Source organism: Ammospiza caudacuta, chromosome 6, assembly GCF_027887145.1.
Source record: "Ammospiza caudacuta isolate bAmmCau1 chromosome 6, bAmmCau1.pri, whole genome shotgun sequence".
Lineage (NCBI taxonomy): Eukaryota > Metazoa > Chordata > Aves > Passeriformes > Passerellidae > Ammospiza > Ammospiza caudacuta.
The window spans coordinates 64,138,319-64,163,086 of record NC_080598.1 but is presented as its reverse complement, the minus strand read 5'-3'; the positions used below and the strand labels follow the sequence as shown (position 1 = coordinate 64,163,086).

The window sequence follows — 24,768 nt, the reverse complement described above, 5'->3', positions numbered from 1 at the left end:
CAATCTAAACCACTTTCAACCTAAACCACTCCATCCCAAAACACTTCTTCCAACCTAAACCACTCCCAACCTAAACCATTTCTTCCAATCCAAACCGCTTCCACCAAAACCAATTCCAACCCAAACCACTTCCAAACTAAACCACTCCCAACCCAAACCATTCCCAAACAAAACCACTTCCAAACTAAACCAATTCTAACTCAAACCACATCCAACCTAAACCACTCCCAACCCAAACCACTTCCACCAAAACCAATTCAAACCCAAACCACTTCTTCCAACCTAAATTATTCCCAAATCAAACCACTTCCAACCCAAACCACTTCTTGCAACCTAAACCACTTCCCATCTAAATCTCTTCCAACCCAAACCATTTCCAACCCAAACCACTCCCAACCCAAACCACTTCTTCCAATCTAAACCATTTCCAACCTAAACTATTCCCAACCCAAATGACTTCCAACCAAACCATTTTTTCCAACCTAAACCATTCCCAACCCAAACCACTCCCAACCAGGTCAGTGCTAGGGAAAGGGTTGGCTCCTGCTGAGTTTGAAGGACACAAATCACTGTTGCATCTTTCTACTCAAAAAAAAAAAAAAAAAAAAAAAAAAAAAAAAATCTGGAGGACATTGCTGTGAGTGGTGAGGGAAGTCTCAGCAGGCAAACACTGTCTCTTCAGACACAGCTCTTCTCCATGCTGGATGAAGAAAACCAAGTGGAAGCAAACACTTGGGTCATGATCTCATGAGTAAAGATCTGTGTCCTGTACAGGATAAAGGTGCTGTGGAAAAAACAAGGCCATGAAGCTGTCAGGGGATGGGCACACCCAGATTTTGGGGTAGAATTAGCACAGGAACACACAGATGTGGTCACCACTGCCTGTGAGCACCAAGCAGCTTCTCCTCCAACTCCATCCAGGCAGTGTTTGTGGTCCAGGCACACCCAGGAATGTGCACCCTGCAGATCTGCTGCTTCCTGCCTTAAAATTCTGCTCCATCTGCTCCAATCCCTCTCCAGTGGTTACTCACACTTCAGCTCTCCCATCCCATTATTGCATTAAGTCTTGAAATCTGATTACATTAAATTTAAACCTGATTAAGTGCATAAACAATGATTTTTTCCCCAGTCCTGGCCCTAACCCAGGGCTGAGAGCCCTGTGGGGCAATTCCTCTTCCTGCAGGGAGTGTCCTGACCATCCTTTTGTCTTGTCCTACAGCTTTAATTACCATCTGGGCTCTGGAGCCAGCCTCAGCCATAAACAGCCTTGACAGCTCGCCAGCATCTTGACTTTGCTTTGACATTTAATTGCTTAGAAATGCAAATTGTATTGGATTCTCCAGTTATGAGCAATCACTGAGGCAAGAAGGGAAGGAACACATCCCATGGCTGTGAGTGGCTGGGTGAGCTGGGGGTGTACAGGTTGGAGAAGGCTCCAGGGAAACCTCAGAGCCCTCTTCAGGGCTTGAAGGGGCTCCAAAAGAGCTGGAGAGGGATTTGGACAAGGGATGGAGGGACAGGATAAGGTAGAATGGATTTCAGCTGAAAGAGGAGGGATTTAGGTTTGCTATATGGAAGAAATTTTTCCCTGGGAGGGTGGGGAAGCCCTGGCAGAGGGTGCCCAGATCCCTGGAAGTGTCCAGGACCAGGTTGGACAGGGCTTGGAGCAGTCTGGGATAGCAGAAGGTGTCCCTGACCTCCAAGCACACAGCAAGCCCCTCCCTCTGCTTGCCTGGCACATTTTTAGGACCATGTGGGTTCTCTTAAAAACATCATTTTTGGTGTTTCACTCAACATTGCTCCTGGCCAGGCCAGTGCTTCAAAGCTCTGGTGCTCCATGGTGAGTGCCCGAGGAGCACAAAAATGACACCTTAAACCTCCTGAGATGTTCTGGGTGACAGGAAGGAGCACAAATATCCTCCAGCATCCCCACAAGGGGTTTTGCACTCATCTCCTGGCATTTCCTAAAGAATCCTCAGTGCTGCAACCTCCAAGGAGGAAGGATGTTGGGAAGGATGAAAGTTTGACAAGAAAGTCTCACAGATATGTGTGCTTAGCAGAAAGATTTTTGGATGTAGAGTCTGAAGAAGGGCTAGAGATGGAAGCAAGTTTTGATCCAGAAGAAAAGAATTGCTGAGCCAGTCTTACTGGATGACCAAGGAGGCAAAGGGTGTGTTAGTTAGAAGGGGTTTTTATGGCTTAGAGCAAAGGATAAATGCACCCCAAACAAGAAGATGTTTTTACTAGGCAGAAAAATAACACAAGCAAACAAGCTTGCTGATGTTGCTAGTAGAAAAAAGGTCTCAGAATTTTCTACTGCAAAAAACCTGAAAAATATCTTCTAGCTTAAACTGTAATGTGCTAACTTTTAGTGACTGGAGAACAGTGACATGAATATGGTGATTACAGTAGTTATGGTAATTACAGTAGTTATGATGGGCTATAGGTAAAAGTTAAGGTATAGATTGGTTCTGCTGTATGAAGATGCTCAGCACGGAAAAGTCTATAATGCATTGTAACCTAAACTAAGGGTGTCCAGGGCTCCTGCAGCTGGAGCTGACAGCTGTGGGCACAGCTCTGTCACCCACGGCCCTGGGCTGCTGTGACACCTTGGGTACAATAAACTGCATTTGGAGAGCCCCTGGAGTCCCACATCCCTCATTTAGGCTCTTACAGTGGCGCCCAACGTGGGGCACCATTAGTAAGGGCCTGAATAAGGAATGGGTGACTCCAGGCCTGCCTGCAGCTGGAGCTGACAGCTGTGGGCACAGCTCTGTCACCCACAACCCTGGGCTGCTGTAATGTCTTAGATGCGATAAACTGCATTTTGAAGAGCTGCCTAAAATCCCACATCTCTCATTCAAGCCCTTGCTGTAACCAGGATGCCCAGAGCCAGCAGCAAAACACATTTCAGGGACCTGAGCATCCCCAGCAGCATCCCTGTGCTCCCCCTCACATCTCCAGGAACCAGCAGCTCTGCCCACCTGACTCACAGCCACTGCAGCATCTCTGCTCTGCTCATCAGCTAATTATCACTAATTTGATGCTACTTTTAATCACATTGCTGGATTCACACAGCAGCAGGGAGGAGGAGGAAAATATGAATCACCTGCTCTTGCTGCTGCATTTCTTCCCCTTTCTAACAGGATGGGAAATGCTCCCTGGAGAGCATCACCTTGGATCTGTGCTTTCAGCAGGACAAATACAACCCGGAAGATTCCAGGCAGCCTGAAAGATGTGGAGATCTCAGCAGTAGAGAGCTTTCGGCCAGGAGCCTCTAGAACATTCCAGGCAGCCTGAAAGATGTGGAGCTCTCAGCAGCAGAGCTGGCAGGACACAGGGAATGGCTCCCACTGCCAGAGGGCAGGGATGGATGGGAGATTGGGAAGGAATTCTGCCCTGTGAGGATGGAGAAGCCCTGGCACAGGGTGCCCAGAGCAGCTGTGGCTGCCCCTGGATCCCTGGAAGTGTCCAAGGCCAGGTTGGAAATTGGGGTTTTTGAGCAGCCTGGGATGGTGGGAAGTGTCCCTGCCATGGCTGGGGTGGCACTGGATGGGATTTGAGGTCCCTTCCAACCCACATCACTCTGGAAAACTCCTTCAGTTACTGCTGCTGCTTTTGGGCAGAAGTTTTAGCTCTGAGATCCCTCCTAATGTTAAGTTTTTTATGACCAAAGCTTTGTGACTGGAAAAAAAAGATTTTTCCTGCCAGGAACATTTTTGCCTGAGCAGAGCTGCTCCCACCTTGTCCCCACTGTGGTTTCAGAGGGGACAAAGCTGAGCAGGCCCACCCAGTCCCCTTGGGCCCCACACAGTCCTGCTCTGCAAGACACCGAAGGGAAGGTCCAAGGAGCAGATTTCACATTTCCTTCAGAGCAGCCCTTCAGAAATCCTTCCCATCACCATGGATACTGGAGCACTGGGAATGCACCACTCACCACGGCTGGGCTGGGTGGATGCTGCCAGGAAAACACACCCAGGGAGCTCAGATCTCCCCTCAAATGCAGGAAATCACAGGAAAAACACAGTAATTCAGCTTTTCTTCTCTGTTAACTCCTTCCTCCTGGCACTGGGTCTGAGCCCCTGCAGCTGGATGCCAGCATCCCAGGTTGGAAAGGGCTGAATTTGGAATTTATCCCAAAATGTGACAGCAAACAGATTGCAGATTTGGTGCTGCAGATACCCAAAAAGGCAGCCTGGATTACAGGGGCTCCAAAACATGGAGAGAGATGGATTTACAGAGATGGGAAAGCAACTCATTCCCAGACTGAGAATAAACAGAAATCCCACCTGAGACAGGGAGCACAGGAGGAATTTCACCTTTTCCTCCTCTGGCGGGGGGCTGGAATGGCCGCAGGAAAACAAACCCAAGCTCTCTTTGGAAATCCCACTCCCTCAAGCTCAGCAGATGTTTGGAAGTGGCCCCTTGGGAACCCACACTGAGATTCCCAAGGAAAATAAAGCCCAGAGAGAGGCACTGAGTGAGAAAAGCACTGAAGGCAGCAGGAGACTGGGAATGTGTTGGATTATTCCCCGTTCTGACCCACAGATGGAGTAACTGAGAGGTGTTTAAAAACTTTTTTTCAGTCTCATGCGAAGGGTGAGAGAATACAGATGTTATAATTTATGCTATTACTATCAGAAGCCATCTATTTCCTATTTATAATACACTATAAGCATTTATTGGCCTATCAGCATTAGCTACACTATGTTGTAAATGTTTTAATTATCTAAAATTACTTTTCCTAAGTCCTACTACAATACATCTTTCATAATTCTATTTCTCCAAAATATCTAATCTTATTTATAAAACCACCTTTTCAAACATTTCTAATTCCATTTCTCTCTCAACAATGACTATCCTATTCCATATAATTTCTAAGTTACCATTTCTTATCTCAAAATTTACATATATAAACCTTCTATCAAACTTTTAAAATTCTCTACAAATCTGTTTCCTACATTAATGGTGTAGGGAAAGGAGGATGAGAGGCAGGGCAACCACTGCACTGGATGGATTATGAGGAGGTTGTAGATCCATTAATAAAAAAGGAAGAAGAATAAATCAATAACCCTTGGAAGAGCTGAGATAATGACTGCCTTTAAAAAAAATTAATCTTTAATAAGAAGGGATGTCTGGCTAATTAGGAAGTAATGAATAACTCGTCAGTGTTTCTACAGAGAAGGAGGAGTGAGGGGGTTCCATCCCCACAATCTGAACCACTGGAGCAGAGAAATCCATCCTGGTGTCACCAGGGAAGCCAGTGCTGGGCTCACTGAATCATTCATGAGCATTTATGGAGAAGAACCCAGGAAATATCAGGGGACGGGAGTGGAGGGAAAATTCACATTTACCTCAGTAATAGAGGTGGGTTTTTCTAGGGGAAAACCCTTTCAAGAAAAAAAACCAAAAACCAGGCTAAGGAGGAAAGGAGTCACAGATACAGGTGTAACACAACATGGTGCTTGTGAAAAATGTGTATTTTATGATTGGCTTTTTGCAAATATTCAAACGAATATTGTATGTGTTGTTTTAGAAAGTGATGCTATGTTAATTCTCTTACGTAGTGTGTTAAATACAGTTTCAGGTTATAACACAATGTTAAAATAGAAACTGTGCTATGTAAGATAGGTTTTTTTCTAAAGAAAGGACTGGCAGTGAGATAGCAGCCACAGGACACCTGAATCTTTCAGAGAAAGAGAATTTACTGCTCCATTATCAGAAGAAACGAACTTCTTCCGTCCTCAAAGGCGCTGTCAGGATTCAGAGGAAGAAGCTGACACTGCCCAGCCAGAACCCTGTGTTTGAATGGAATTTATGCATCATGGATGAGCTGTATGAATATGCAACAGGCTGTTGTTTTTAAGGGTTAATCCTCTGTTAATGTGGGGCCTTTTTCAGGCTTATTTTGCCCAGAAAGGGTACCCGGACTGTCTGTAACTCTTTGTTTCTGTTGTCTCATATTGTCCTAATCCAAATTGTCTAAATTATTACTCTAATTATATTGCTATTTTTATAACAATTTTATTACTATTAAACTTTTAAAATTTTAAAAACAAGTGGAAAAAAAAACCAACTTTTTTTTTTTTTAAAGTGGCATTTTTCACAGTGCTGAGGATGCCTAAGTCACCACTGCTCCATGTCCCCAAGTGCCACATCCACATGGATTTTGGTCCCTCCAAGGATGGGGACTCCAGCACTGCCCCAGGCAGCTGTGCTGTGACTGAACAGCCCTTTTTGGGTAAAAACTTGTCCTATTATCCAGCACAAACCTCTCCTGGTGCATTTGGAAGCTGTTTCCTCTTGTCCCCTGTGTGGGATGTCCACTGCACAGGAGGATTAGCCCAGTGAGCCTGATCTCATTAGCCCTGATTTTAATTAGCTCCCAGGTGGTCAGCCTGAGTGTCCCTGCCATGACCCGCTGGAGTGACACTCCAGAGGCACAGGACAAGCCTGGATTTGTCCCATGGGTGCCCTTTGTCCTGTCTGTCCCACCCAGCCCTTGTGCCTTCACCTCCAGCCTGGGAGCGCTGGCACTGCCAGGAGGCTCTGCTGGCCCCTCACAGGGACAAAGGGTCTGCACACAAATGTCACAGAGAACCAGGGGTTTCAATTTAACCCCAAAATGTGAAATTTGGCCTTTTTCCAGTGGCTTTTTTCCATTTTTCCTTGGCTTTTCCAAGGTGAGGGCTGAGTCACAGAAGTGCCAAGGCCTGTTCCTTTCCCTTGGAGGCTTTGCTTTATTTAAGGATGTTTCCATTTAAACTTAGAACCAGTTTTGAACACACAAAGGAGAAGCAGCTCATTAAGCAAAGCTTGTCCAGGCCCATGCTTCTCTCAAGCCCAGGGCGGGGGCTCCGTGCACAGCACCAAAACCATTCCCTGCACAGGGAGCAGCACCAGGAGCCAAGAGCTCCATGAATTCTGAGCTCTCACTGGCAATTCCAACATGGAGAGCCACCAAGGAGGGACCTGTGTGCCCTAGAGAGACATTGGGCACTGCCAGGGATATCCAGGGACAGTCACAGATTCTCTGGGCACCTCTGCCAGGACCTGCCCACCCTCCCAGCCAGGAATTCCCAATTCCCAATCTCCCATCCATCCCTCCCTCCGGCACTGGGAGCCATTCCCTGTGTCCTGTCCCTCCGTCCCTTGTCCCCAGTCCCTCTCTGTCACTGTCACATTTTCTGGAAAAACCCCTTCACCAGGATTTCTCCTCCTGGGAAGCTGAGAAGCCTCAGAGAAAAAGGAAAACAAGATCTCATTTTTCTCTCCTGTGTTTTGCTGCTTTGGAATGTGGTCTGGAGACTGTTTATCCTACAGGTGATTGTTTCATTGGTTTCATGTAAATTGTTTTAAGCTAATGACCAATCACAGTCCAGCTGTGTCGGGACTCTGAGTTTTTAAGTAGTATCTTATTAAGCCTTATGATGTATCCTTTCTCTATTCTTTACTATAGCTTAATATAGCATAATATAATAAAAAATATAATACAAGGGAATAAAAATATAATACAATATAATGTAACAAAAATACAATATAATGAAATGAGAATATAATATAATATAATATAATAATGTAATATTAGTATGTTATTAAGCCTTCTGATGTAGCCTTTCTCTATTCTTTAGTATAGCTTTAGTATAGCATTCTATAATATAAATGTAATATAATATGTAATAAAATGTAATGTAATATTATAATAAAATAAATTAGCCTTCTGAGAACATTGGAGTCAGATTCTCAATTCCTCCTTCACCCTGGTGACCCTGAAAATACCATACCTTTCCAGCTCTCCTGGAGCCCCTTTAGGCTCTCTGAGGTCTCCCTGGAGCCTTCTCCTCTGCAGGAGAACATTCCCAGCTCTCCCAGCCTTGGATTATCTCCATATCCCCTCAAGGGCCAGCAATGTCTCATTTATTTAACTGCAGATCATAATATCTGGGAACAGGCATCCAAAATCAGCATCTCTACATCACCCCAGCCTCAGAATAAACACCTATTTTTTGCTGCAGGGCTGTGCAGCCACCAAGACCACCTGATTTTAAAATATTCTGCTCCAGGAAGAGCTCGGCTGATGGATTTGTGCACATGCAAAGCGGTGAAGGCAGCAAGCTGTTACATAAAATGTTACATAAATTACCTCCCAACCCCACAGAAATGCTCAGAGTCCAACTCCACCAACCTCATGCTGAAGGAATCAATCACTGCAAGTTACCACAGATATTCCTGACAGCCAGGAGAAATGCAGGAGGCAGAATCAGGCCTTAAATCCCACCCTGGACACCCATTTGTGACATTTGTGACATTATTTGTACTCAGAGATCTCCTGGCTCCTTCAAATTGTAACTGCAAATCAACCTGGAGACCCCAAACCACGCAATCTGCTTAAATCAAATGGCTGCAATAAAATAATAATTACTGATTTCATCAATGTTTTACCAAGGTTAAAAGCTTTTCCCAGAGATGGAGATTAAAACCCTGCTCTGGATCCCTGTGAAGCACATTTAGGAACAGGTCATGATTTATAGTGGAGTTTGAATCAGGCTAAACCAGCACAGCCCCCCTAAACTCCACATGCAGCATGTGATGGTGTTGGCTCCATAAGCTTTGTTATATTTAATTTAAAATTTAAAAAATATAATAATTAAAAAATTAAAAATATAACATAAACAATATAATAATTACACAATTATTATAGAATAATTTTAATACAATATCAAAAATATTTTATAATTATACAACATATAATGTGTAATATATTATAAATATTAATGATATTAAATATTATTATATATTTAAATTATGTTACATTCTATATTATGAAATATTGATTATTCTATAATTATCACATAACATATAATGAATATTATATATGTATTATATAATATATAACATATAATATATTTTAATATAATTATATATTTATATTATGATATATTATATAATATTACTTATATAGTAATAATAGATATAATTAATTACAATAATTTAATAGAATAATATATTTTATTTAAAATAGCTGTATTCTGGGGCATGTACAAAGAAAGTATATTTTTCCTGGGATCAGTAGACCTGCTGGGATGTGGCCCCTTCAGGAAGGGCTGCATAAACACAAACCCCACTGGCTGGTTTAACTTAGACTTACTTTCTTGTTTGTAACACATTCGCTGGGAGGGAACTGAGCCATGACCTACCTGATGTTAACTCTGAATAAATCCCAGACTGGTTTGGGCTGGAAGGGGCTTTGAAGCTCATCCCATCCCACCCTGCTATGGCAGGGACACTTCCCACCATCCCAGATTGCTCCAAGCCCATCCAACCTGGCCTTGGGCACTGCCAGGGATCCAGGGGCAGCCACAGCTGCTCTGCTCCAGTGCCTCACCACCCTCACAATAAATAATTTTGTCCTTAAATTAAGTTGAATCCATCCTTTTTTAGTTTAAAACCATCACAACAGGCCCTGTCACAAAGTCTGTCCCTCCCTGCCAGGCTCACTGTCAGGCTGGTGAAACCCAAAGCTCTGGGACCTGCTGTGATCCATGAGAATTCCCCAGTTCCAGCCTGGCTGAAGCCAAACCTGGCATATGGCAGGAAGGGTTTTATCCCACCACACACAGCCCTGCCATCAATTATTCCTCCTTGCCTCTCCTTTGGATGCAGCAGGAGATGAACCCAGGTGCCAAATGCTGAGGGCACAAGGTCTCTGGGAGACAATCTGTGTTAATTGCCACTAATGACCTTGTGCAGCACCACCCTCCTGTCGCTGCCTCTGTCAGACCCCAGACCATCCCAGGAACTGCAGCAGCTCCATAAAGTTACAGATATATTCTATTAAAACTTTTTTGGACAAGATTTTTTTCTCCTGAGAAGCTGAGAAGCCTCAGAGGAAAAGAAAAACAATAATGTTACAGACATATTTTATGAAAAATCTTTTGGACAAGATTTTTTCTCCTGAGAAGCCTCAGAGGAAAAGAAAAACAATGATTATCTGCTGCTGTAGAATGCAACAGGTGCATCTTTGATTAGTCCGTGTGAGTTGTTTCTACTTGGTGACCAATCACAGTCCAGTTGTGTTGAGACTCTGGTCAGTCCCAAGATTTTATCATTTTTTAATGATTTTTTATTTTATCATTCCATTCCTTTCACTTCTAACCTTCTGATGAAATCCTTTCTTCTATTCTTTAGTGTAGTTTTAATGTAATATATATCATAAAATAATAAATCAGCCTTCTAAAACATGGAGTCAAGATTCTCATCTCTTGCCTCATCCTGGGACTCCTGCAAACACCACCACACCATAAAAGCAATCCCAGTTTTCCCCCTCAGCTGCAGAACCATCCCACAATGGCAGGAGGTGTTCCCCAGCTCAGAGCTCATGTCTGAGGCCACCATCCACCAGAGCAGGTTGCCCCAAGCCCAGTTCAGCCCAGTTTGGAACAAACTGAGCAGAATCTCTGCCCCTGAAGCCTCTGCAGGTGCTGGAGCCCTGCGGGGTGGGGATGGAGAATGGGGTGGGATCCCATTTCCTTTCCCCTTTCCTTCTTCCACCTTTCCACCTTGCAGTTCCTTCAGGCTTCCCACCATCATGAGACATCCCAGAGAATCCCTGAGGTTGGAGAAGACTTCCTAGCCCATGGAGTCCAAGCTGATCTCCACCTTGTCCCCAGCCTAGAGCTCTGAGTGCCACCTCCAGGAATTCCTGGGACACCTCCAGGGGTGGGCACTCCAAACCTCTCCAGGCAGCTCCTTTCAATATCTGATGTGAGTGTTTCTCACACCTGACCACCCTTTCCATGAAGAAATTTCCCCAAATATCCAAGTTAAACCTCCCCTGGCCCAGCCTGAGGCCGTTCCCTCTCCTCCTGTCCCTGTCCCCTCCTGTCAGTAGCTGTGCAGAGCCACAAGGTCCCCCCTGAGCCTCCTTTGCTCCTCTGGCCCCTTCCTACCCCTTCCAGCTCATGCAGGAATCCCATCCCAGGCCACCCAGCCACCATCAAACAGCACAGCATGGCAAGAGGAGCCAGAAACCTGCAACAGGCAGTGCTCAGCTGGCAGCTTGGCAGAGACATGGGCAAAGCACCTGCCAGGCAGGAATGGAGCCAAGATCCTCCTGAAGCTGCCTGTGGCCTGTCCTTGTCCATCTGACAGCCTGGCACCATGGCAGGAGGTCAGTGCAGAGCCCAAGCCACAGATGGATCATCTGGCCGCAGCTCCAGGGGCACAGCAAGGCTCCCAGCACCAAGCCCAGCAGATGTGACCTCCGTGCCCCTCCATCAGGGCTGTCCATCCTCCCTGACCTTCCATCCCTCCATCTGTCCTTAGGGCAGAGGGAAGGTGCAGCATCCACTGCCAGGGGGCAAAAATTATTTATTTTTTATTTAAAAAATTATTTATTTTAAAAAAATTATTTAATTTTTATTTAAAAATATGTCCTGGATTGTCAAGCGAATTTTATTCTATTTGCCATCTTTATGGCAGTTGTCTTCTGTTCAGCGGGCAGTTTTCCTTATCTCTTTCAAACCCATTCCTCCCTTAGGGAGACACCTGCTGATAACAGCTATTGAATGTCACTGCATGGCTGATAAGAACTACAGCATCCCATTGGGAGATGTGAGCCCAGAGGGAGGAGCCAAGCATTCCTACCTGGATATAATCTGGAGATTCTGGAACACCAGCCAAGCATTCCTGCCTGGATATAATCTGGAGATTCTGGAACACCAGCCAGGCATTCCTGCCCAGATATAATCTGGAGATTCTGGAACACCAACCAAGCATTCCTGCCTGGATATGATCTGGAGATTCTGGAACACCAGCCAAGCATTCCTGCCTGGATATGATCTGGAGATTCTGGAACACCAACCAAGCATTCCTGCCTGGATATAATCTGGAGATTCTGGAACACCAGCACGGCTTCTCCACTGGATTTCCCAGAGGATTTCCCTCTTCCCCTGGATCTCCAGAGGAAGACTGCACCCTTCTCCAGGATCCCTGCTCCAGCAGAACCAGCCCTGACCCTGCAGGAGGGCTGAGCCACAATTCCAGTGGGACTGCTGCCAACACCCTGACCCACAGGGTGTCAGGTTGGGTTCTGACTCTGTCAGGGTTGGTTTAGTGTACTGCATTGTTTATTTTATCCTTTATTTTCTTCTCTAATAAAGAACTGTTATTCCTGCTCCCATATTTTTGCCTGAGAGCCCCTTAATTTAACATTTATAGCAATTCAGAGGGAAGGGGTTTACATTCTCCATTACAGGGGAGGCTCCTGCCTTGCTTAGCAAAGACCTGGCTTTCCAAATCAAGATAAATGAAAAAAATAAAAATTCATATATTCACGAATTTTAACTGCTGTGCTCTGTGGGAGGTGAGAAATCATCTCAGAGGTGAGAAACGGTGTCTAAGCTCTCTGATTCACCAAGGTGTGGGCTGCTGGCAGCACAGACCTCAGCAAATGCCCTCTGAGGTCCTCATTTCCTGGGAACAGAACGTCAGGATGGGAGAGGTGTTGGTGCAGGATGGAGGCAGCACAGGCTAAGCCACGCCTGGGCTGTGTGGGTTTGGTGTGACAGCGTGACAGGAGCCTCCATTGGGGTGTTTTCTGGGGTTTCTGTCATTGGAAGGAAAGATGAATCTGACTTCATGTTCTTAAAAGGATTATGTTATGTTATGTTATATTATTTATATCTGTACTAAAGAATAGAGAAAGGATACAGACAGAAGGCTACAAAGATAATGAAACTCGTGACTCCTGACACAGCTGAACTGTGATTGGTCATTAAGTTAAAACAATTCACATGGAACAATGACCAGTTGGTAAACAATGTCCAAACTACATTCCCAAAAAAACAAAACACAAAAAACTCCAAATCTTGTTTTCATTTTTCTCTAAAGCTTCTCAGCTTCCCAAGAGAAAAAATCCTAGTGAAGAAGTTTTTCAAAAAATGACAGTAACACAGCACTGCTGCTCCTCTGAGGGAACAGCCCCACAAAGAACAGAAATGGCACAAGAAAGAGGGAGCTGGCTGAGCTACAAAGGAGCAGCAGGGAAGGGACGTGGGGACAATCAGAGGTGCTGTCACTGCTCCCTCACACAGCAGGGCTGAGCTGCAGAGCGTTTGCTGAGGAGGTTGAAGCTTGTTCTACACCTCTGCCTTCTGCACAGCAAGCTCACAGACTAAAGTTAAACACACAGCACACTTCATCTGTGCTGATGTCTCGGGTTCAGCTTTTATATTTTTCACATTCTGTGCTGCTTTAGTGTGTGGGTCTGGGCTCCATATCAGGGGATTGTTCTGATGATGTGCAGTTCTGAGCTCTGTGCACAGAGCAGGGAGACAAAACAATTCCTGCTCCAGATGGGCACCAAGGACAAATGACCCAAATCTCAGCCCCAGAGCACAAACCCCGTGGGCTGGAGAGGGAAAAACAAGCAGGGTGGGACTGCAGGGGCTAAAGCTGGAATGGGACAATGAACTGCAAGGTGCAAATGGAGCAGAACTGATCCCAGGGACAGAGCCCGTGCCCGGCCGTGCATTTTGGGGCCATTTTGGTTGATCTTGGGTGCAGCCCTGGCTGGGCTCTGGTGCTGCCCAAGGTGGATCCATGGAGGAGATGCTTTGAATGAATCCCTGCTTTATTCTGGAGCTCCATCCAGCCTCTGCTCTAGGGCAGCCTGCACAAGGCATCAATGTGAGCAAGCCAGAGACTAAACAAGTCAAACCAGCACACCTCATGTAAATCCCAAATTGATTTCTACCCCAAGTTAATTCCTAACCCCATGTCTCCGTCCCTCCTTTTCTAGAAAAGGAGTAAATTCTTTTACTCAGTACAAATCCCTATGATAACATTGTACCCTGCCAAAGAATGAGTGCTGTGCCACCCAGGGAATGGTGGCACTTGTCACCGAGCCAAGGGACAGCACCAGCCTCACGCAGCACCTCGTTAATCCAGCATTGCTTGCACATCCAGGGCTCTCCCAATTTATCATCTCCAATGTTCCAACGTGAGAAAGCATTTCAGTCATGCCCTCAAATCTCTGTGACTTCAATCCTTGTCTGAGCAAGGCTGGAACTGCTTTCCCAGGGAGGGAGGGAGGCTGATGCTCCCGTTGTGTCCTTGATGGGATTTCACCCAGCTCTCACAAGTTTGGAAATTCCCACTTCATCTCCACGTGTTCTGTTATGAATTCCCACCATAATTGGAGGAAGGGCACTGGTGCTAAACACACATTTCCTGGGAGAGGACACACAGGGGCTTTGTGCAATTATTTGCCCAGCAGGATGAAGCAAATCCTTGCCAGGGAGATCTCCAGCCCAGCCCTTCCCTTTTTCCAGCATCCTCAGGGAAATGCTGCCCCAATTCCCTGCCAGTCCACCCCTGCTCCAGCCTGGATCCCTGGGTGATGTGGGTGAAACAGGGCAAGAACAGAGGGAAGGGAGGGAACTCTGCCCCCAAAGCAGTCTGTGTCTGGAAATCAATAAATGTGCCTTGTTAGGAAAAATCCATTTCAAAGCTTGACACAACCCCCCCTTCTGCCAGCTTTACATCCCCTGACAGAGAAAGCAAAGCACAGAATCACAGAATTCTGCTCTGAAAGGGGGATCCCATTCAGACCTCTGAGTCTGCCAGAGAGACCAAGGCACAGAGTCACAGAAATGTGTTTTGAAAGGAGGATCACATTCAGACCTCTGAGTTTGCCACTGCAGGCAGAAAGGTCCTGCCCAAGCAGGAATCCCACAGGCACAGCAGAGACCCTGGGAATCACAGAATCCAGGATTGTTTGTGTTGGAAGGGACCTTAAATCCCATCTTGTTCCACCTCCCGCCATGGGCAAGGACACCTTCCACTGTCCCAGGCTGCTCCAAGCCCTGTCCAGCCTGGCCTGAAATACTCTCATGGAAAGGAAGGAGGGAGAAGGAAAATGGTGGAGTTAACAGAAGCAGTGAATTAATACATCTTGACACTGATTATCTGGGAAAACAGAGGGATTTCACCAGAGAAAACCCCAAGAGCTGCAGGTGGAAAGCAGCTCCACAGCACAGGCTGTCAGGAGTGATGCCATGGATGCAGCACTGAGCTGAAGGCAAGGCCATAACCCATCATTAATTCACACACAAAAACCCCAATCCTGCCACAGGGAACTGCAACAAGAAGGGAACTGAACTGACCGTGCAAATCCAGAGAGGCCAGGAGCAAGGGAAAAATGACAGAATTTAATACAAATTAAATTTGTACATTTGGAGACCAAAAAGAAATAAAAAGGATCACTGGTTGAAAGATATTTCACATTTTTGGGGGTGGTGCAAATAATTTAACTGATATTTCCCACGTATTTTGGCTTTACACCAAGCAGGAAGCAGCAGCCCCAGTGTGGGCAGCCAGGCTGGCATCTCCACAGATCTCCTGGGATTTTCAGGAGGCATTGGAAGTCACAAATGTGATCTTCCACGCCAGTGGCTGCTGCAGCTGCTTCCATGGATCTGAGCTCCCTTCATCCACCCCAGCTGCAGATCCAGCCCACTCCCCTTGGGAATGGCAACTGTGGCTCCACTCTCAGCCTCCAGGCAGCATCCATGCATGCCTTATTCACATCCAATTCCAGCTTTTTTTATCCTAAACCCATCAATTCCTATAAGGGTAGTAAAGGGCAAAGGGTAATTAACACTGATGGGAAATCCCTCAACTGCCAGATCCCTCCCAGGGCAATTTCTGCTGCTACAGAACTGAGCAGGCTCCTATTAACAGCCCTCTATTTCTGTGACACGGGGAATTTAATGGCTAATTAAATACAAAAACATGGCCCTAACCTCAATCCATGCTGTGCATATGGTGTTTGAGGCTGGCATCACCCTCACAGTCACCCCTCTGCTGCTCAAGAAAATTGCAAACTCAACTTCTGTCTTGTTCTTTCCACCCAGAAATTCTGCCCTGATCAGAGCCTCTGCTGAGCTTTTCCAGCCAGCTCCAGGTCAGGCTGCCCCCAAAGCTGAATCCAATTCTGAAGGCAAAATATGAGCTGGTTCAGGCTGCAAACAAAATTTTCCTTCCAACAGAGGCAAGGTGAATTCTCTGCCCTGCTGCTCTCAGCTCTGCTCTCCTTCCTGCATTAATCAGGGAGCTGCCACTGGAATGGGTGAGAGCTGGGCTTCATTTCTATTTATTTGTCTCCCTGTTGAAGAGTTTTATACATTTCCCATTTATGATCCCAGACCCCAAACCATCCCTGCTCTTCCCAGCTACAACTGGATTTGAGAAACTCACCCTCAGAGTTTTACTCCTCACAGTAATTCCATCTCTTCCAGGACTTTACCTGAGCCAGGGTCACCAGAGATTTATCCCCCCAGCTCTCTGTGCCTCATGGGCCTGCTCTAAATAGAAATTTATCCAATTCATCCCTGCAGGATGAGCTGAATGAACAGGGAAGGAGCTGGCTTATTTATAAGCCAATTTACCAGTGTAAAATGCCTCGTCCCAAGAACAAACAAAACAAAGACCAAGGCTGACAAAAGAGCAGCTTTGAGAGTTGTTATGTTTCAGGCACATTTTTCTTTAATTACTCTTTCATACAGCTGGGAAGAGCAATGCAATTTGAAGGCACTCTGAACTAAATGAATTTGTGTGAGTTACATGAGTTAATCAAAGGCTGCTGGAAGTTCCTTCCAAGTCCAGGGAAGGGAAATATCTCCCAGTGCTATGTGCTGGATTGCTAGAAAGTGCACAGCAGGACTCCAAAAAGGAATTTGTGGTCATAGGGGAAAGGGTGGTGGCAAGAAGAAAAAACAGGAAAGATTTAGATGGGATATTGGGAAGGAATTCTGTCCAAGGCCAGGCTGGACAGGGCTTGGAGCAGCCTGGGACAGTGGAAGGCGTCCCTGCCATGGCAGAGTTTGAGATGAGATGATCCTGAAAGTCCCTTCCAACCCAACCCATTTTGGGGTTCTGTGACACCAAGCAAAGTTTTCCCCTTAAAAGCCAAAACTTCTGGGTGCTGGATTACTTAGAGGAACAGGAATCAGCAATGCAGAGCAGCCCCAAAGCCTCCTGAGAACATTTTCCCAACAAAGATCCACCCTGTAGCAATGTCAGCTCCTGGAAAGCATCCTGTGAAACCTGCCTAATGAACAGCAAAGCCTTTCCACACTCTCAAGTAATTTATTTAACACCAGGCACAGTGTTTGCTCTTCCTCATTCTCCTGTTTTTCCAGGCTAGGGATATGGTTGTGGGAAATGAATCTGTAGAGAATTCTTAAAGCTTGATAGGAGGCTCACATAGTAAGTGTATACAAACTTGTTCTTGTTTAGCTACTTTCTGGTAAAAGTTTTCTCATATATTTTAATTCTCAAGTAATGTAAGCTAAAAACCACTTTTAATGCATTGTAATTAGAAAATAGCTTCTAATTATAATGGTGTCAATTATAACATCTGGATTGCCTCATCCTTCACATGAGACTGAAAACAGAATAAACGTTTTTAAAACACCACCTCTGAGTCAATAAAAACCTTAACAGGGGAATTTCTGGGTATGGATACTGCAGAAATTTCCTTGAAATTGGCCAAGAGAAGAGAAGATAGGGGAGAGAAAGGAAAGGGTTTGATATTTACAGATGAAGAAGGACCCCACCAGAGCTCAGTCTGCTTGTGGAGCCTGTGGAGAGCCTGAGGCAGATGGTGGAACAGAGCTCTGCTCTGTCAGATCTGTGTATTTTTGGACACAGAACCATGGAGAGGTTTGGGTCGGAAGGAAACTCAAAGCTCAACTCATTCCACCCCTGCCATGGCAGGGACACCTCCCACTGTCCCAGGGAGCTCCAGCCTGGCCTTGGGCACCTCCAGGAATCCAGGGGCAGCCACAGCTGCTCTGGGCACCCTGTGCCAGGGGACGAATTTGTTCCTCATCTCTAATCTAACCTTCCCACTGGAATGGAATAAAATCTGCAGTGATTTCCACTCACTCTGAGATGACCCTGGGCCCATTTCCATCTGCAGATAACCCAGAGGTCACCCCCTGACCCCTGGGCTCCACAAACCCCTGGAGAACTTGCTGTACCACACCACCTTTGATTTACAGGGGGTTTGGGGCTGCTCCTTACTCCATCAACTGCAGGGAGTGCAAAGCAAAGAGCCACCTGACAGAAAACTTTTATCCAAATAAATGAACAGGATCAGCAGCACCACCTCTGGATGCTGGGCAGGCACAGGCTGGTGGAAATCACAGCATCATTCAGGCTGGAAAAGGCTTTTAAGTCATTTAAATCCCCATGTCCCCAAGTGTCACACCCACACAGCTTTTAAATCCCTCCAGGGATGGGGACTCCAGCACTGCCTTGGGATGCTTTATCCAGTGCCTAACCACCCTTTCCATGAGGAAATGTTCCCAAATATCCAACCTGAACCTGACCTGGAGCAGCCTGAGATGGTTTCCTGTGGAATTTGCAGGCAACTTCAACATAGGAAGAGATGAGAATCTTGACTCCATGTTTCAGAAGGCTGATTTGTTATTTTATGATATATATCAAAAGAAAATGATAAAATTATTTATTAAAACTATATTAAAGAATAGAGAAAGGATTTCATCAGAAGGCTAGCAAAAAAAAAAGAATGAATAATAAAATCTTGTGGCTGCTCACAGCCTCGACACAGGTGGCTGTCATTGGTCATCAAGTAAAAACAATTCACATACTGGGTAAACAATTCTTCAAATCACATTTCAAAGCAGCAAAACATGGAGAAGCTGAAGCTTCCAAGCTTCTCAGGAGAAAAGATCCTAATGAAAGGATTTTTCAGAAAATGTGTCTGTGACAGTTTCTGTTGTCCTGTCCCCGTTCCCTGGAGCAGAGCCCGACCCCCCCCGGCTGTCCCCTCCTTGTGCAGAGCCACAAGGGTCCCCTGAGCCTCCTTTGCTCCAGGTGAGCCCCTGCCCAGCTCCCTCAGCCTCTCCTCATCACATTTCTGCTCCAGATCCTGACATTTCTTGGCTTTTTCTGACTTCAAAGCCTCTCAGGCCGTTTGGCACCCTCTGGATTTGGCCAGAGAGGGATGGAGGAGGTGGGGAGGGCATTTGGAGGATGGATCCTGCTGCTGCAGATGGAAAAAGGGTGGTGGGATTCAGGCCATCACACAAAGGCTTGGGAAGCATTAAGGATTCTCCTTGCTTCTCTTTAAACAGCAAATATTTTACTTTGCAAGTGCAAACAGATCTTGGTCATACAGCAACTCCCTGGATACTTCCCCAAGTGCTGTGGGAGCAGGAATTGCCATGGACACCAGAGCAGCACATTCTCAGTGTCCAAATCTCCCCTCCAAAGCTCCTCTGGCAGCCAACACAGAGCCCTGGCAAGTGAAAACAGGAAAAATCCTCTCTGCTCATCCCTGTCCTGGCTCTGGTGACCCCTGGGCACAAACTGAGGGACCCATGCAGTGCTTCCCATCCCTGATTCTCCCCAGACGTCCAAGCCAGCCAGGATTAAGTCCCAGTGTGGGATTTTTGGCTCTTAATAGGAATCACCTACATCCCTCATTGCACCTGTGCTGGGGCAGGAGGGGCTGAGCCCAGATGACACCTGTGCCAATGAGGTGACACCTGTGCCAATGAGGTGTCACCTGTGACAGTGAGGTGACACCTGTGACAATGAGATGACACCTGTGACAATGAGGGACTGCCTGGGCTAAAGCTGGAATGGGACAATGAACTGCAAGGTGCAAATGGAGCAGAACTGATCCCAGGGACAGAGCCCGTGCCCGGCCGTGCATTTTGGGGCCATTTTGGTTGATCTTGGGTGCAGCCCTGGCTGGGCTCTGGTGCTGCCCAAGGTGGATCCATGGAGGAGATGCTTTGAATGAATCCCTGCTTTATTCTGGAGCTCCATCCAGCCTCTGCTCTGGGGCAGCCTGCACAAGGCATCAGTGAGATCCCTCCCAGCCTGTTTGTATTTGTACACAAGCATCCATCCATGCACCCATCCATCCATCCATGAAAACACCATCCAGCTGCTGAGCCTGCACTCTGCACACATTTCCAGCAGAAGAGGGACTCAGATGTGTGAGGAATAAATGATTCAGCTCCATCTTGTGCTCCTGCTCCTGGCATGCCAAGCAGCATTCCAGCTCGTCAGGATAAAAACCCAGACAGCTGCAATATCTGTGCAAAACTGGGACAATTCAGATTAAAAACCCATTTCCCTCTGTGCTTCTCTGAATATTCACCCTGCTCCCAACAAGTGAGAGGAAGACGGGGGCAGAGAGGATTTGCCACAATCTGTGTCCAGCTTAGAAAGCCCAGCTCCCTGAATGACAACTGATTGTGTCTCAGCAGAGATTATTTCCAATGATCATCCCAGAGAACCTTCAGGAAGGAGAGGGGAAATTGGGGCAGCTCCCAGAGAGGGCTGTGAAAAACCCTTTGGATTTGGTTCCAAGGGGAGCACGGTGCAATTAGCAGGGATTGATCGCCCTGGCTCTGGCAATCACCTACTGGGGCATGAACAGAGCTGCCTTCAGGAACCACAGCTTAGCCAGGCTCCGGGGACAATCCCAGCCCCCCTGGGCCACAAGGGAAGAGCATCCCAAAGAACATTCACACCAAGAGGTGCTGGAATGGCGCAAGAGAATTCAGGAGCTGCCTGATGGGTGTTAATTAAAAGAGAGTTGGTTTAGGTGGGATATTGGGAAAGAATTATTGTTTGGAAGGGTGGTGAGAGGTTGGCACAGGGTGCCCAGAGAAGCTGTGGCTGCCCCTGGATCCCTGGAAGTGTCCAAGGCCAGGCTGGACAGGGCTTGGAGCAAACTGGCATAGTGCAAGTGTCCCTGTGAATGGCAGGGGATGGAACAGGATGGGATTAAAGGTCCCTTCCAACCCAAACCATTCCATAATTCCCTCCTGTGAGCTGCAGGTATCATTACACTGCTCATCACAGAGAAAAGATCAGGCAAAAAGAGACAGTCACCCCTTCAGCAAATCTGTCCCACTGCCAAGGGACTGTGCTCTCAAAAAATGACACCACCAGACACTTCTGCAAGAGGATCACCACTCCAGCCCACAGGTGCTTTGGTTCCTAATGCCCAGTCCCAACCAGGATCAAACTTGGAAATCGTGGGTATTGGTTCTGGGGTTTTTGTTTGTTTGTTTTGTTTTTTCCCTTGGTTGGTTGGTTGTTTTGGTTTTTTGGTGGCTTTTTTTTTTTTTCTTTTTTTTTGTGTGTGTGTGCGCAACAAAAATTAAGGTAAATAAGCTTGCCCCCTGACTTTGTTAGATGGCATCTCAAGTAACAATCTGAGTTCTAGCCCTGAAATCACTCCTTCAATTGCTCCTTAACACCCATTTAATTCCATAGACTCCTCCCCTCCCCAAAAAAGCAAACTAGCACCAGGTAATACCAGTGAACCCCTGCAGAACCACAGCTCTCTCAAGACCGATGAGGCTCCACTGTCCAAGATCATCATTTGAAATAATGTTACATTATCCTCATCTGTCAGCTACATCAATGAAACAGCACTTGGCTAAAGCTCTCCCCTGGGAAAAGGGATTTGGAAGGAAAAGCTAAAGCTCATTTCATTCCAACCTCTCTGCCATGGGCAGACACCTCCCACCAGGGCAGACCAGGCTGATCCAAGCCCTTTCCAATGAGAGTAAAGCTCTCCAGGTGGAATTTCCTGTGTTCCAAACTCTGCCTGTTGCTTCTCATCCCTCTGCACCACTCCACAGGATCCTGGCTCCATCCTCTGCCTCCTGCCAGCAGCTCCCCTGTCACCTGTGCCACCCTGACCCTGGGTCAGGAAACACCCAGGGTCATCCCACACCAGTGCCAGCACTCTGGGATCAGGGATTGCACCCCATGGATGGGGACAAGGGCACCAAACTGCTCTGGTCTGGCACACCTCCACAAGAGCTCTGAAAACCTAGAGAGGAGCTGCTCCTGTTTGCTCCCAGCAAAGGGGTCAGGAAAAGCCCCTTCCAAAGCACCACCAAACCTTCTCCTTGCAGCACAGGGTGGTCGGGAAAGCACCATCAAACCCTTCCAAAGCACCACCAAACCTTCTCCTCGCAGCACAAGGTGGTCGGGAAAGCACCATCAAACCCTTCCAAAGCGCCACCAAACCTTCTCCCCACAGCATAACGTGCTTACCCCCTTTTTGGGGCACTGTGACAGTGACAGCCTGTCCCTGCATGCACCCACTGACCCAACTGGGGTGCAGAGCTCCATCCCAGAGATCTGCATCCAGCCAGAGCATCCCGAATTATTCCTGGAAAGCAATCCCAGCCCGGTCCCTCCCACCGGGAGGTCACACCCTCCCCAACCCCTTGTCACAGGTCTCCCCCACCTGCTCCCATCTGCTGGAGCGGGGCCAATTATTGGGCGATGTTCATGCAGGGAATGATGCCCATCCCTGTCCGCCCGTGTCCCGCTCACTTCTGCCCCAGTTCCCTCGGCCCCTGCTGCGAGGAGGCAGAGGATGGAGGAGTTGAAGATGATGATGATGGCCACATCCCTGCCTCAAGCTCCAGCACGGACGCGTGGGGAGCGAGTGCAGCTGATCAGTATTCATGGACAGCTCCCGGCTGCCCGCTGCCTCCTCCTCCCGGTGACTCCGAGTGCGGCAGGAGGTGGCTCCCCGCGGCTCCCACCGTGCATTCACGCCTCCCTCCTCCTCCTCCTCCCCAAACCATCGCTCCTGTTGCTTTCCCAGCCCTGCGGCGCGGATGTCCCCGAGCAACCCCCGTGGACCCTGCCAGCTCCTTTGGGGACCCACATCAGGGAGCATCATCTGCACGATGCCAAGGTCCCCACGCCGAGGGGACAACACGGGACGGGAGAGGATGAGGATGGCTGAGGATGAGGAATGGCTGAGGATGAGGATGGCCGAGGATGGGACGGGAGAGGATGGGACAGCTGGGGATGGGAATGGCCGAGGATGAGGATGGCCGGGGATGAGGATGGCCGGGGATGGGATGGGCTGAGGATGGGATGGCCGAGTATGGGACAGGAGAGGATGCGATGACCAAGGATGGGATGGCCAGGGATGAGGATGACCGAGGCTGGAGATGCTCCCACACTGCCAGCCGGAGAAGATGGAACCTGTGGGCGCAAGGCGGCTCTGCTGGGGCTGCTGGCACAAGCCGGGGCTCACCTTGTGCAGCTTCCACATGGCCCCCAGCGCCTTGACCTCGTGGCTGGAGTGCTTGCCCTCCTCCAGGCACTGGTAGCACACGGGGCTCTTGCACTGCACGCAGTACATGCTGTGGTTCTCCAGCTCGTGGTCGGTGCAGGTGGAGATCTTGCGGGGGCTGAGCCGGCGGCTGACGCGGCCCTGGGCCGGCGGCACCAGGCGGTGCTTGGCCAGCGGTCCCCGCGGCGGGTGGCACCGCAGGCGGCACGGGTCGCAGTAGAACACGTCGCACTGCTCGCACATCACGGCCGCCTCCTTGGGCGCCTTCTCGCAGAGCTGGCAGCGCAGGGCCGCCGCCCTGCCCTGCTGGTAGCGGTCGATGACGCCCTCGAGCAGGCGGTTGCGGGGGAAGCCCCGCAGCCCGCGCTCGTCCAGCACCAGGCTGCGGTGGCACTGCGGGCACGTCAGGCACGCGTTGCGCGGCGGCGGCGGCGGCGCCAGCGCGGCGGGAGGAGGCGGCGCGGCCGGCGGGAACACGCGGACCCCGTTCGGGGACTTCTGGCACGGTGTGGTGGGAGCGCTGGCGAAGCCCCCGTACGAGCCGTAGCCGCTGTCCGCCTCGCTGTACAGGCTCATCTTGTCCAGGTCCAGGTAGTCATAGTCGGAGACGGCCGAGCCCGAGGCGCGACGGCTCTGCGGAGACTCCGAGTCGGGCGTCTGCACCAGGATGTTGCGGGCGCACGCCTGGCACAGGTTGTGCGAGCAGGGCAGGATGATGGGCTCCCGGTAAAAGGAGCCGCACACCGGGCATTTCAGCTCCTCTTCCATCTCTTCCATAGGGGAGGGAAGGAGGAGGGCGGCGGCGCGGCTCCGGCGGCCGCGGCAGGAGCCCGAGGAGCGACCCGCACCGCACCGCGCCTCGGCGCCGACTGCCGCCCGCTCGCCGCCCGCCGCCGCGCGCGCCGCCGGGCCCCGCCCCCCCGCCCCCCCATTGGCCCGCCCGCCGGCGCGGGGGTGCGCTGCGCGGTGCGATTGGCTGATACGCCCGTCCGTCAACTCGCGGGCCCGCCCCGCGGCGCAGCTGCGGGGGCTGCGCTCGGGGCTGCGGCGCCGCTGCGGGGTCCGCGAGGGCGAGCGGCGGTCCCGGGCATGCCGCCGCTCTTCCCGCTGCTCTTCCCTCTCATCTTCTCGCTCATTTTCCCTTCCCCGGCTCCCGGGAACCGACACCACAGCCCCGCGGTGCCCGCAGCATCCCCTCCCCGGGATCCAGGAGCGCTCCTGCGCTTTCCCCTCTGCCCTCACGAGGTGACTTAGGCAGTGCAAGGGACCCGCTGACGGATGCGGTCGTGAGGGAGTAATTGTAGTGACTGGCGTGACCGCACGCGTGTGGTGCTGGCGGTGCCGCGGCTCTCCGTGGATGGCAGCGGAGCGGTGCCCGGTGCCCTGCGGTGATCCCGGCGTGGGCAGCGGGACGCGGTCGCTGAGGCTGGGACGCCCCCGTGGGGACGCGCTCCGCCACTGGAGAGCGGGGACAGCGGCGCCGAGGGGCTCCCGCGGCTTTGCCTCTCAGCCCTGCTCGCTGCCAAGGTCGGCTGAGGTCTTAAGCCCTCCTGGCAACAGAGCGGCACAGCGGGTCCTGCTCAGCCAATGGAAAAATGGGATTG

The 24,768-nt window shown here is 49.1% G+C and overlaps 1 protein-coding gene across 28 annotated transcripts in view; it reads right to left on the bottom strand.

Moving 5' to 3' along the window:
- Positions 1-23,941, bottom strand: part of TRIM9 (tripartite motif containing 9) — a 68,374-nt gene extending 44,433 nt beyond the window's left edge. For 27 of the 28 annotated variants that reach the window (XM_058806536.1, XM_058806543.1, XM_058806544.1 and 24 more), the window contains exon 1: positions 23,126-23,941. In XM_058806536.1, coding sequence (XP_058662519.1) covers positions 23,126-23,941 — 816 coding nt within the window. The remainder of the gene's footprint in view (positions 1-23,125) is intronic. The other variant, XM_058806555.1, reaches the window with a different exon arrangement.
- Between the last annotated feature and the right edge of the window lie 827 nt (positions 23,942-24,768).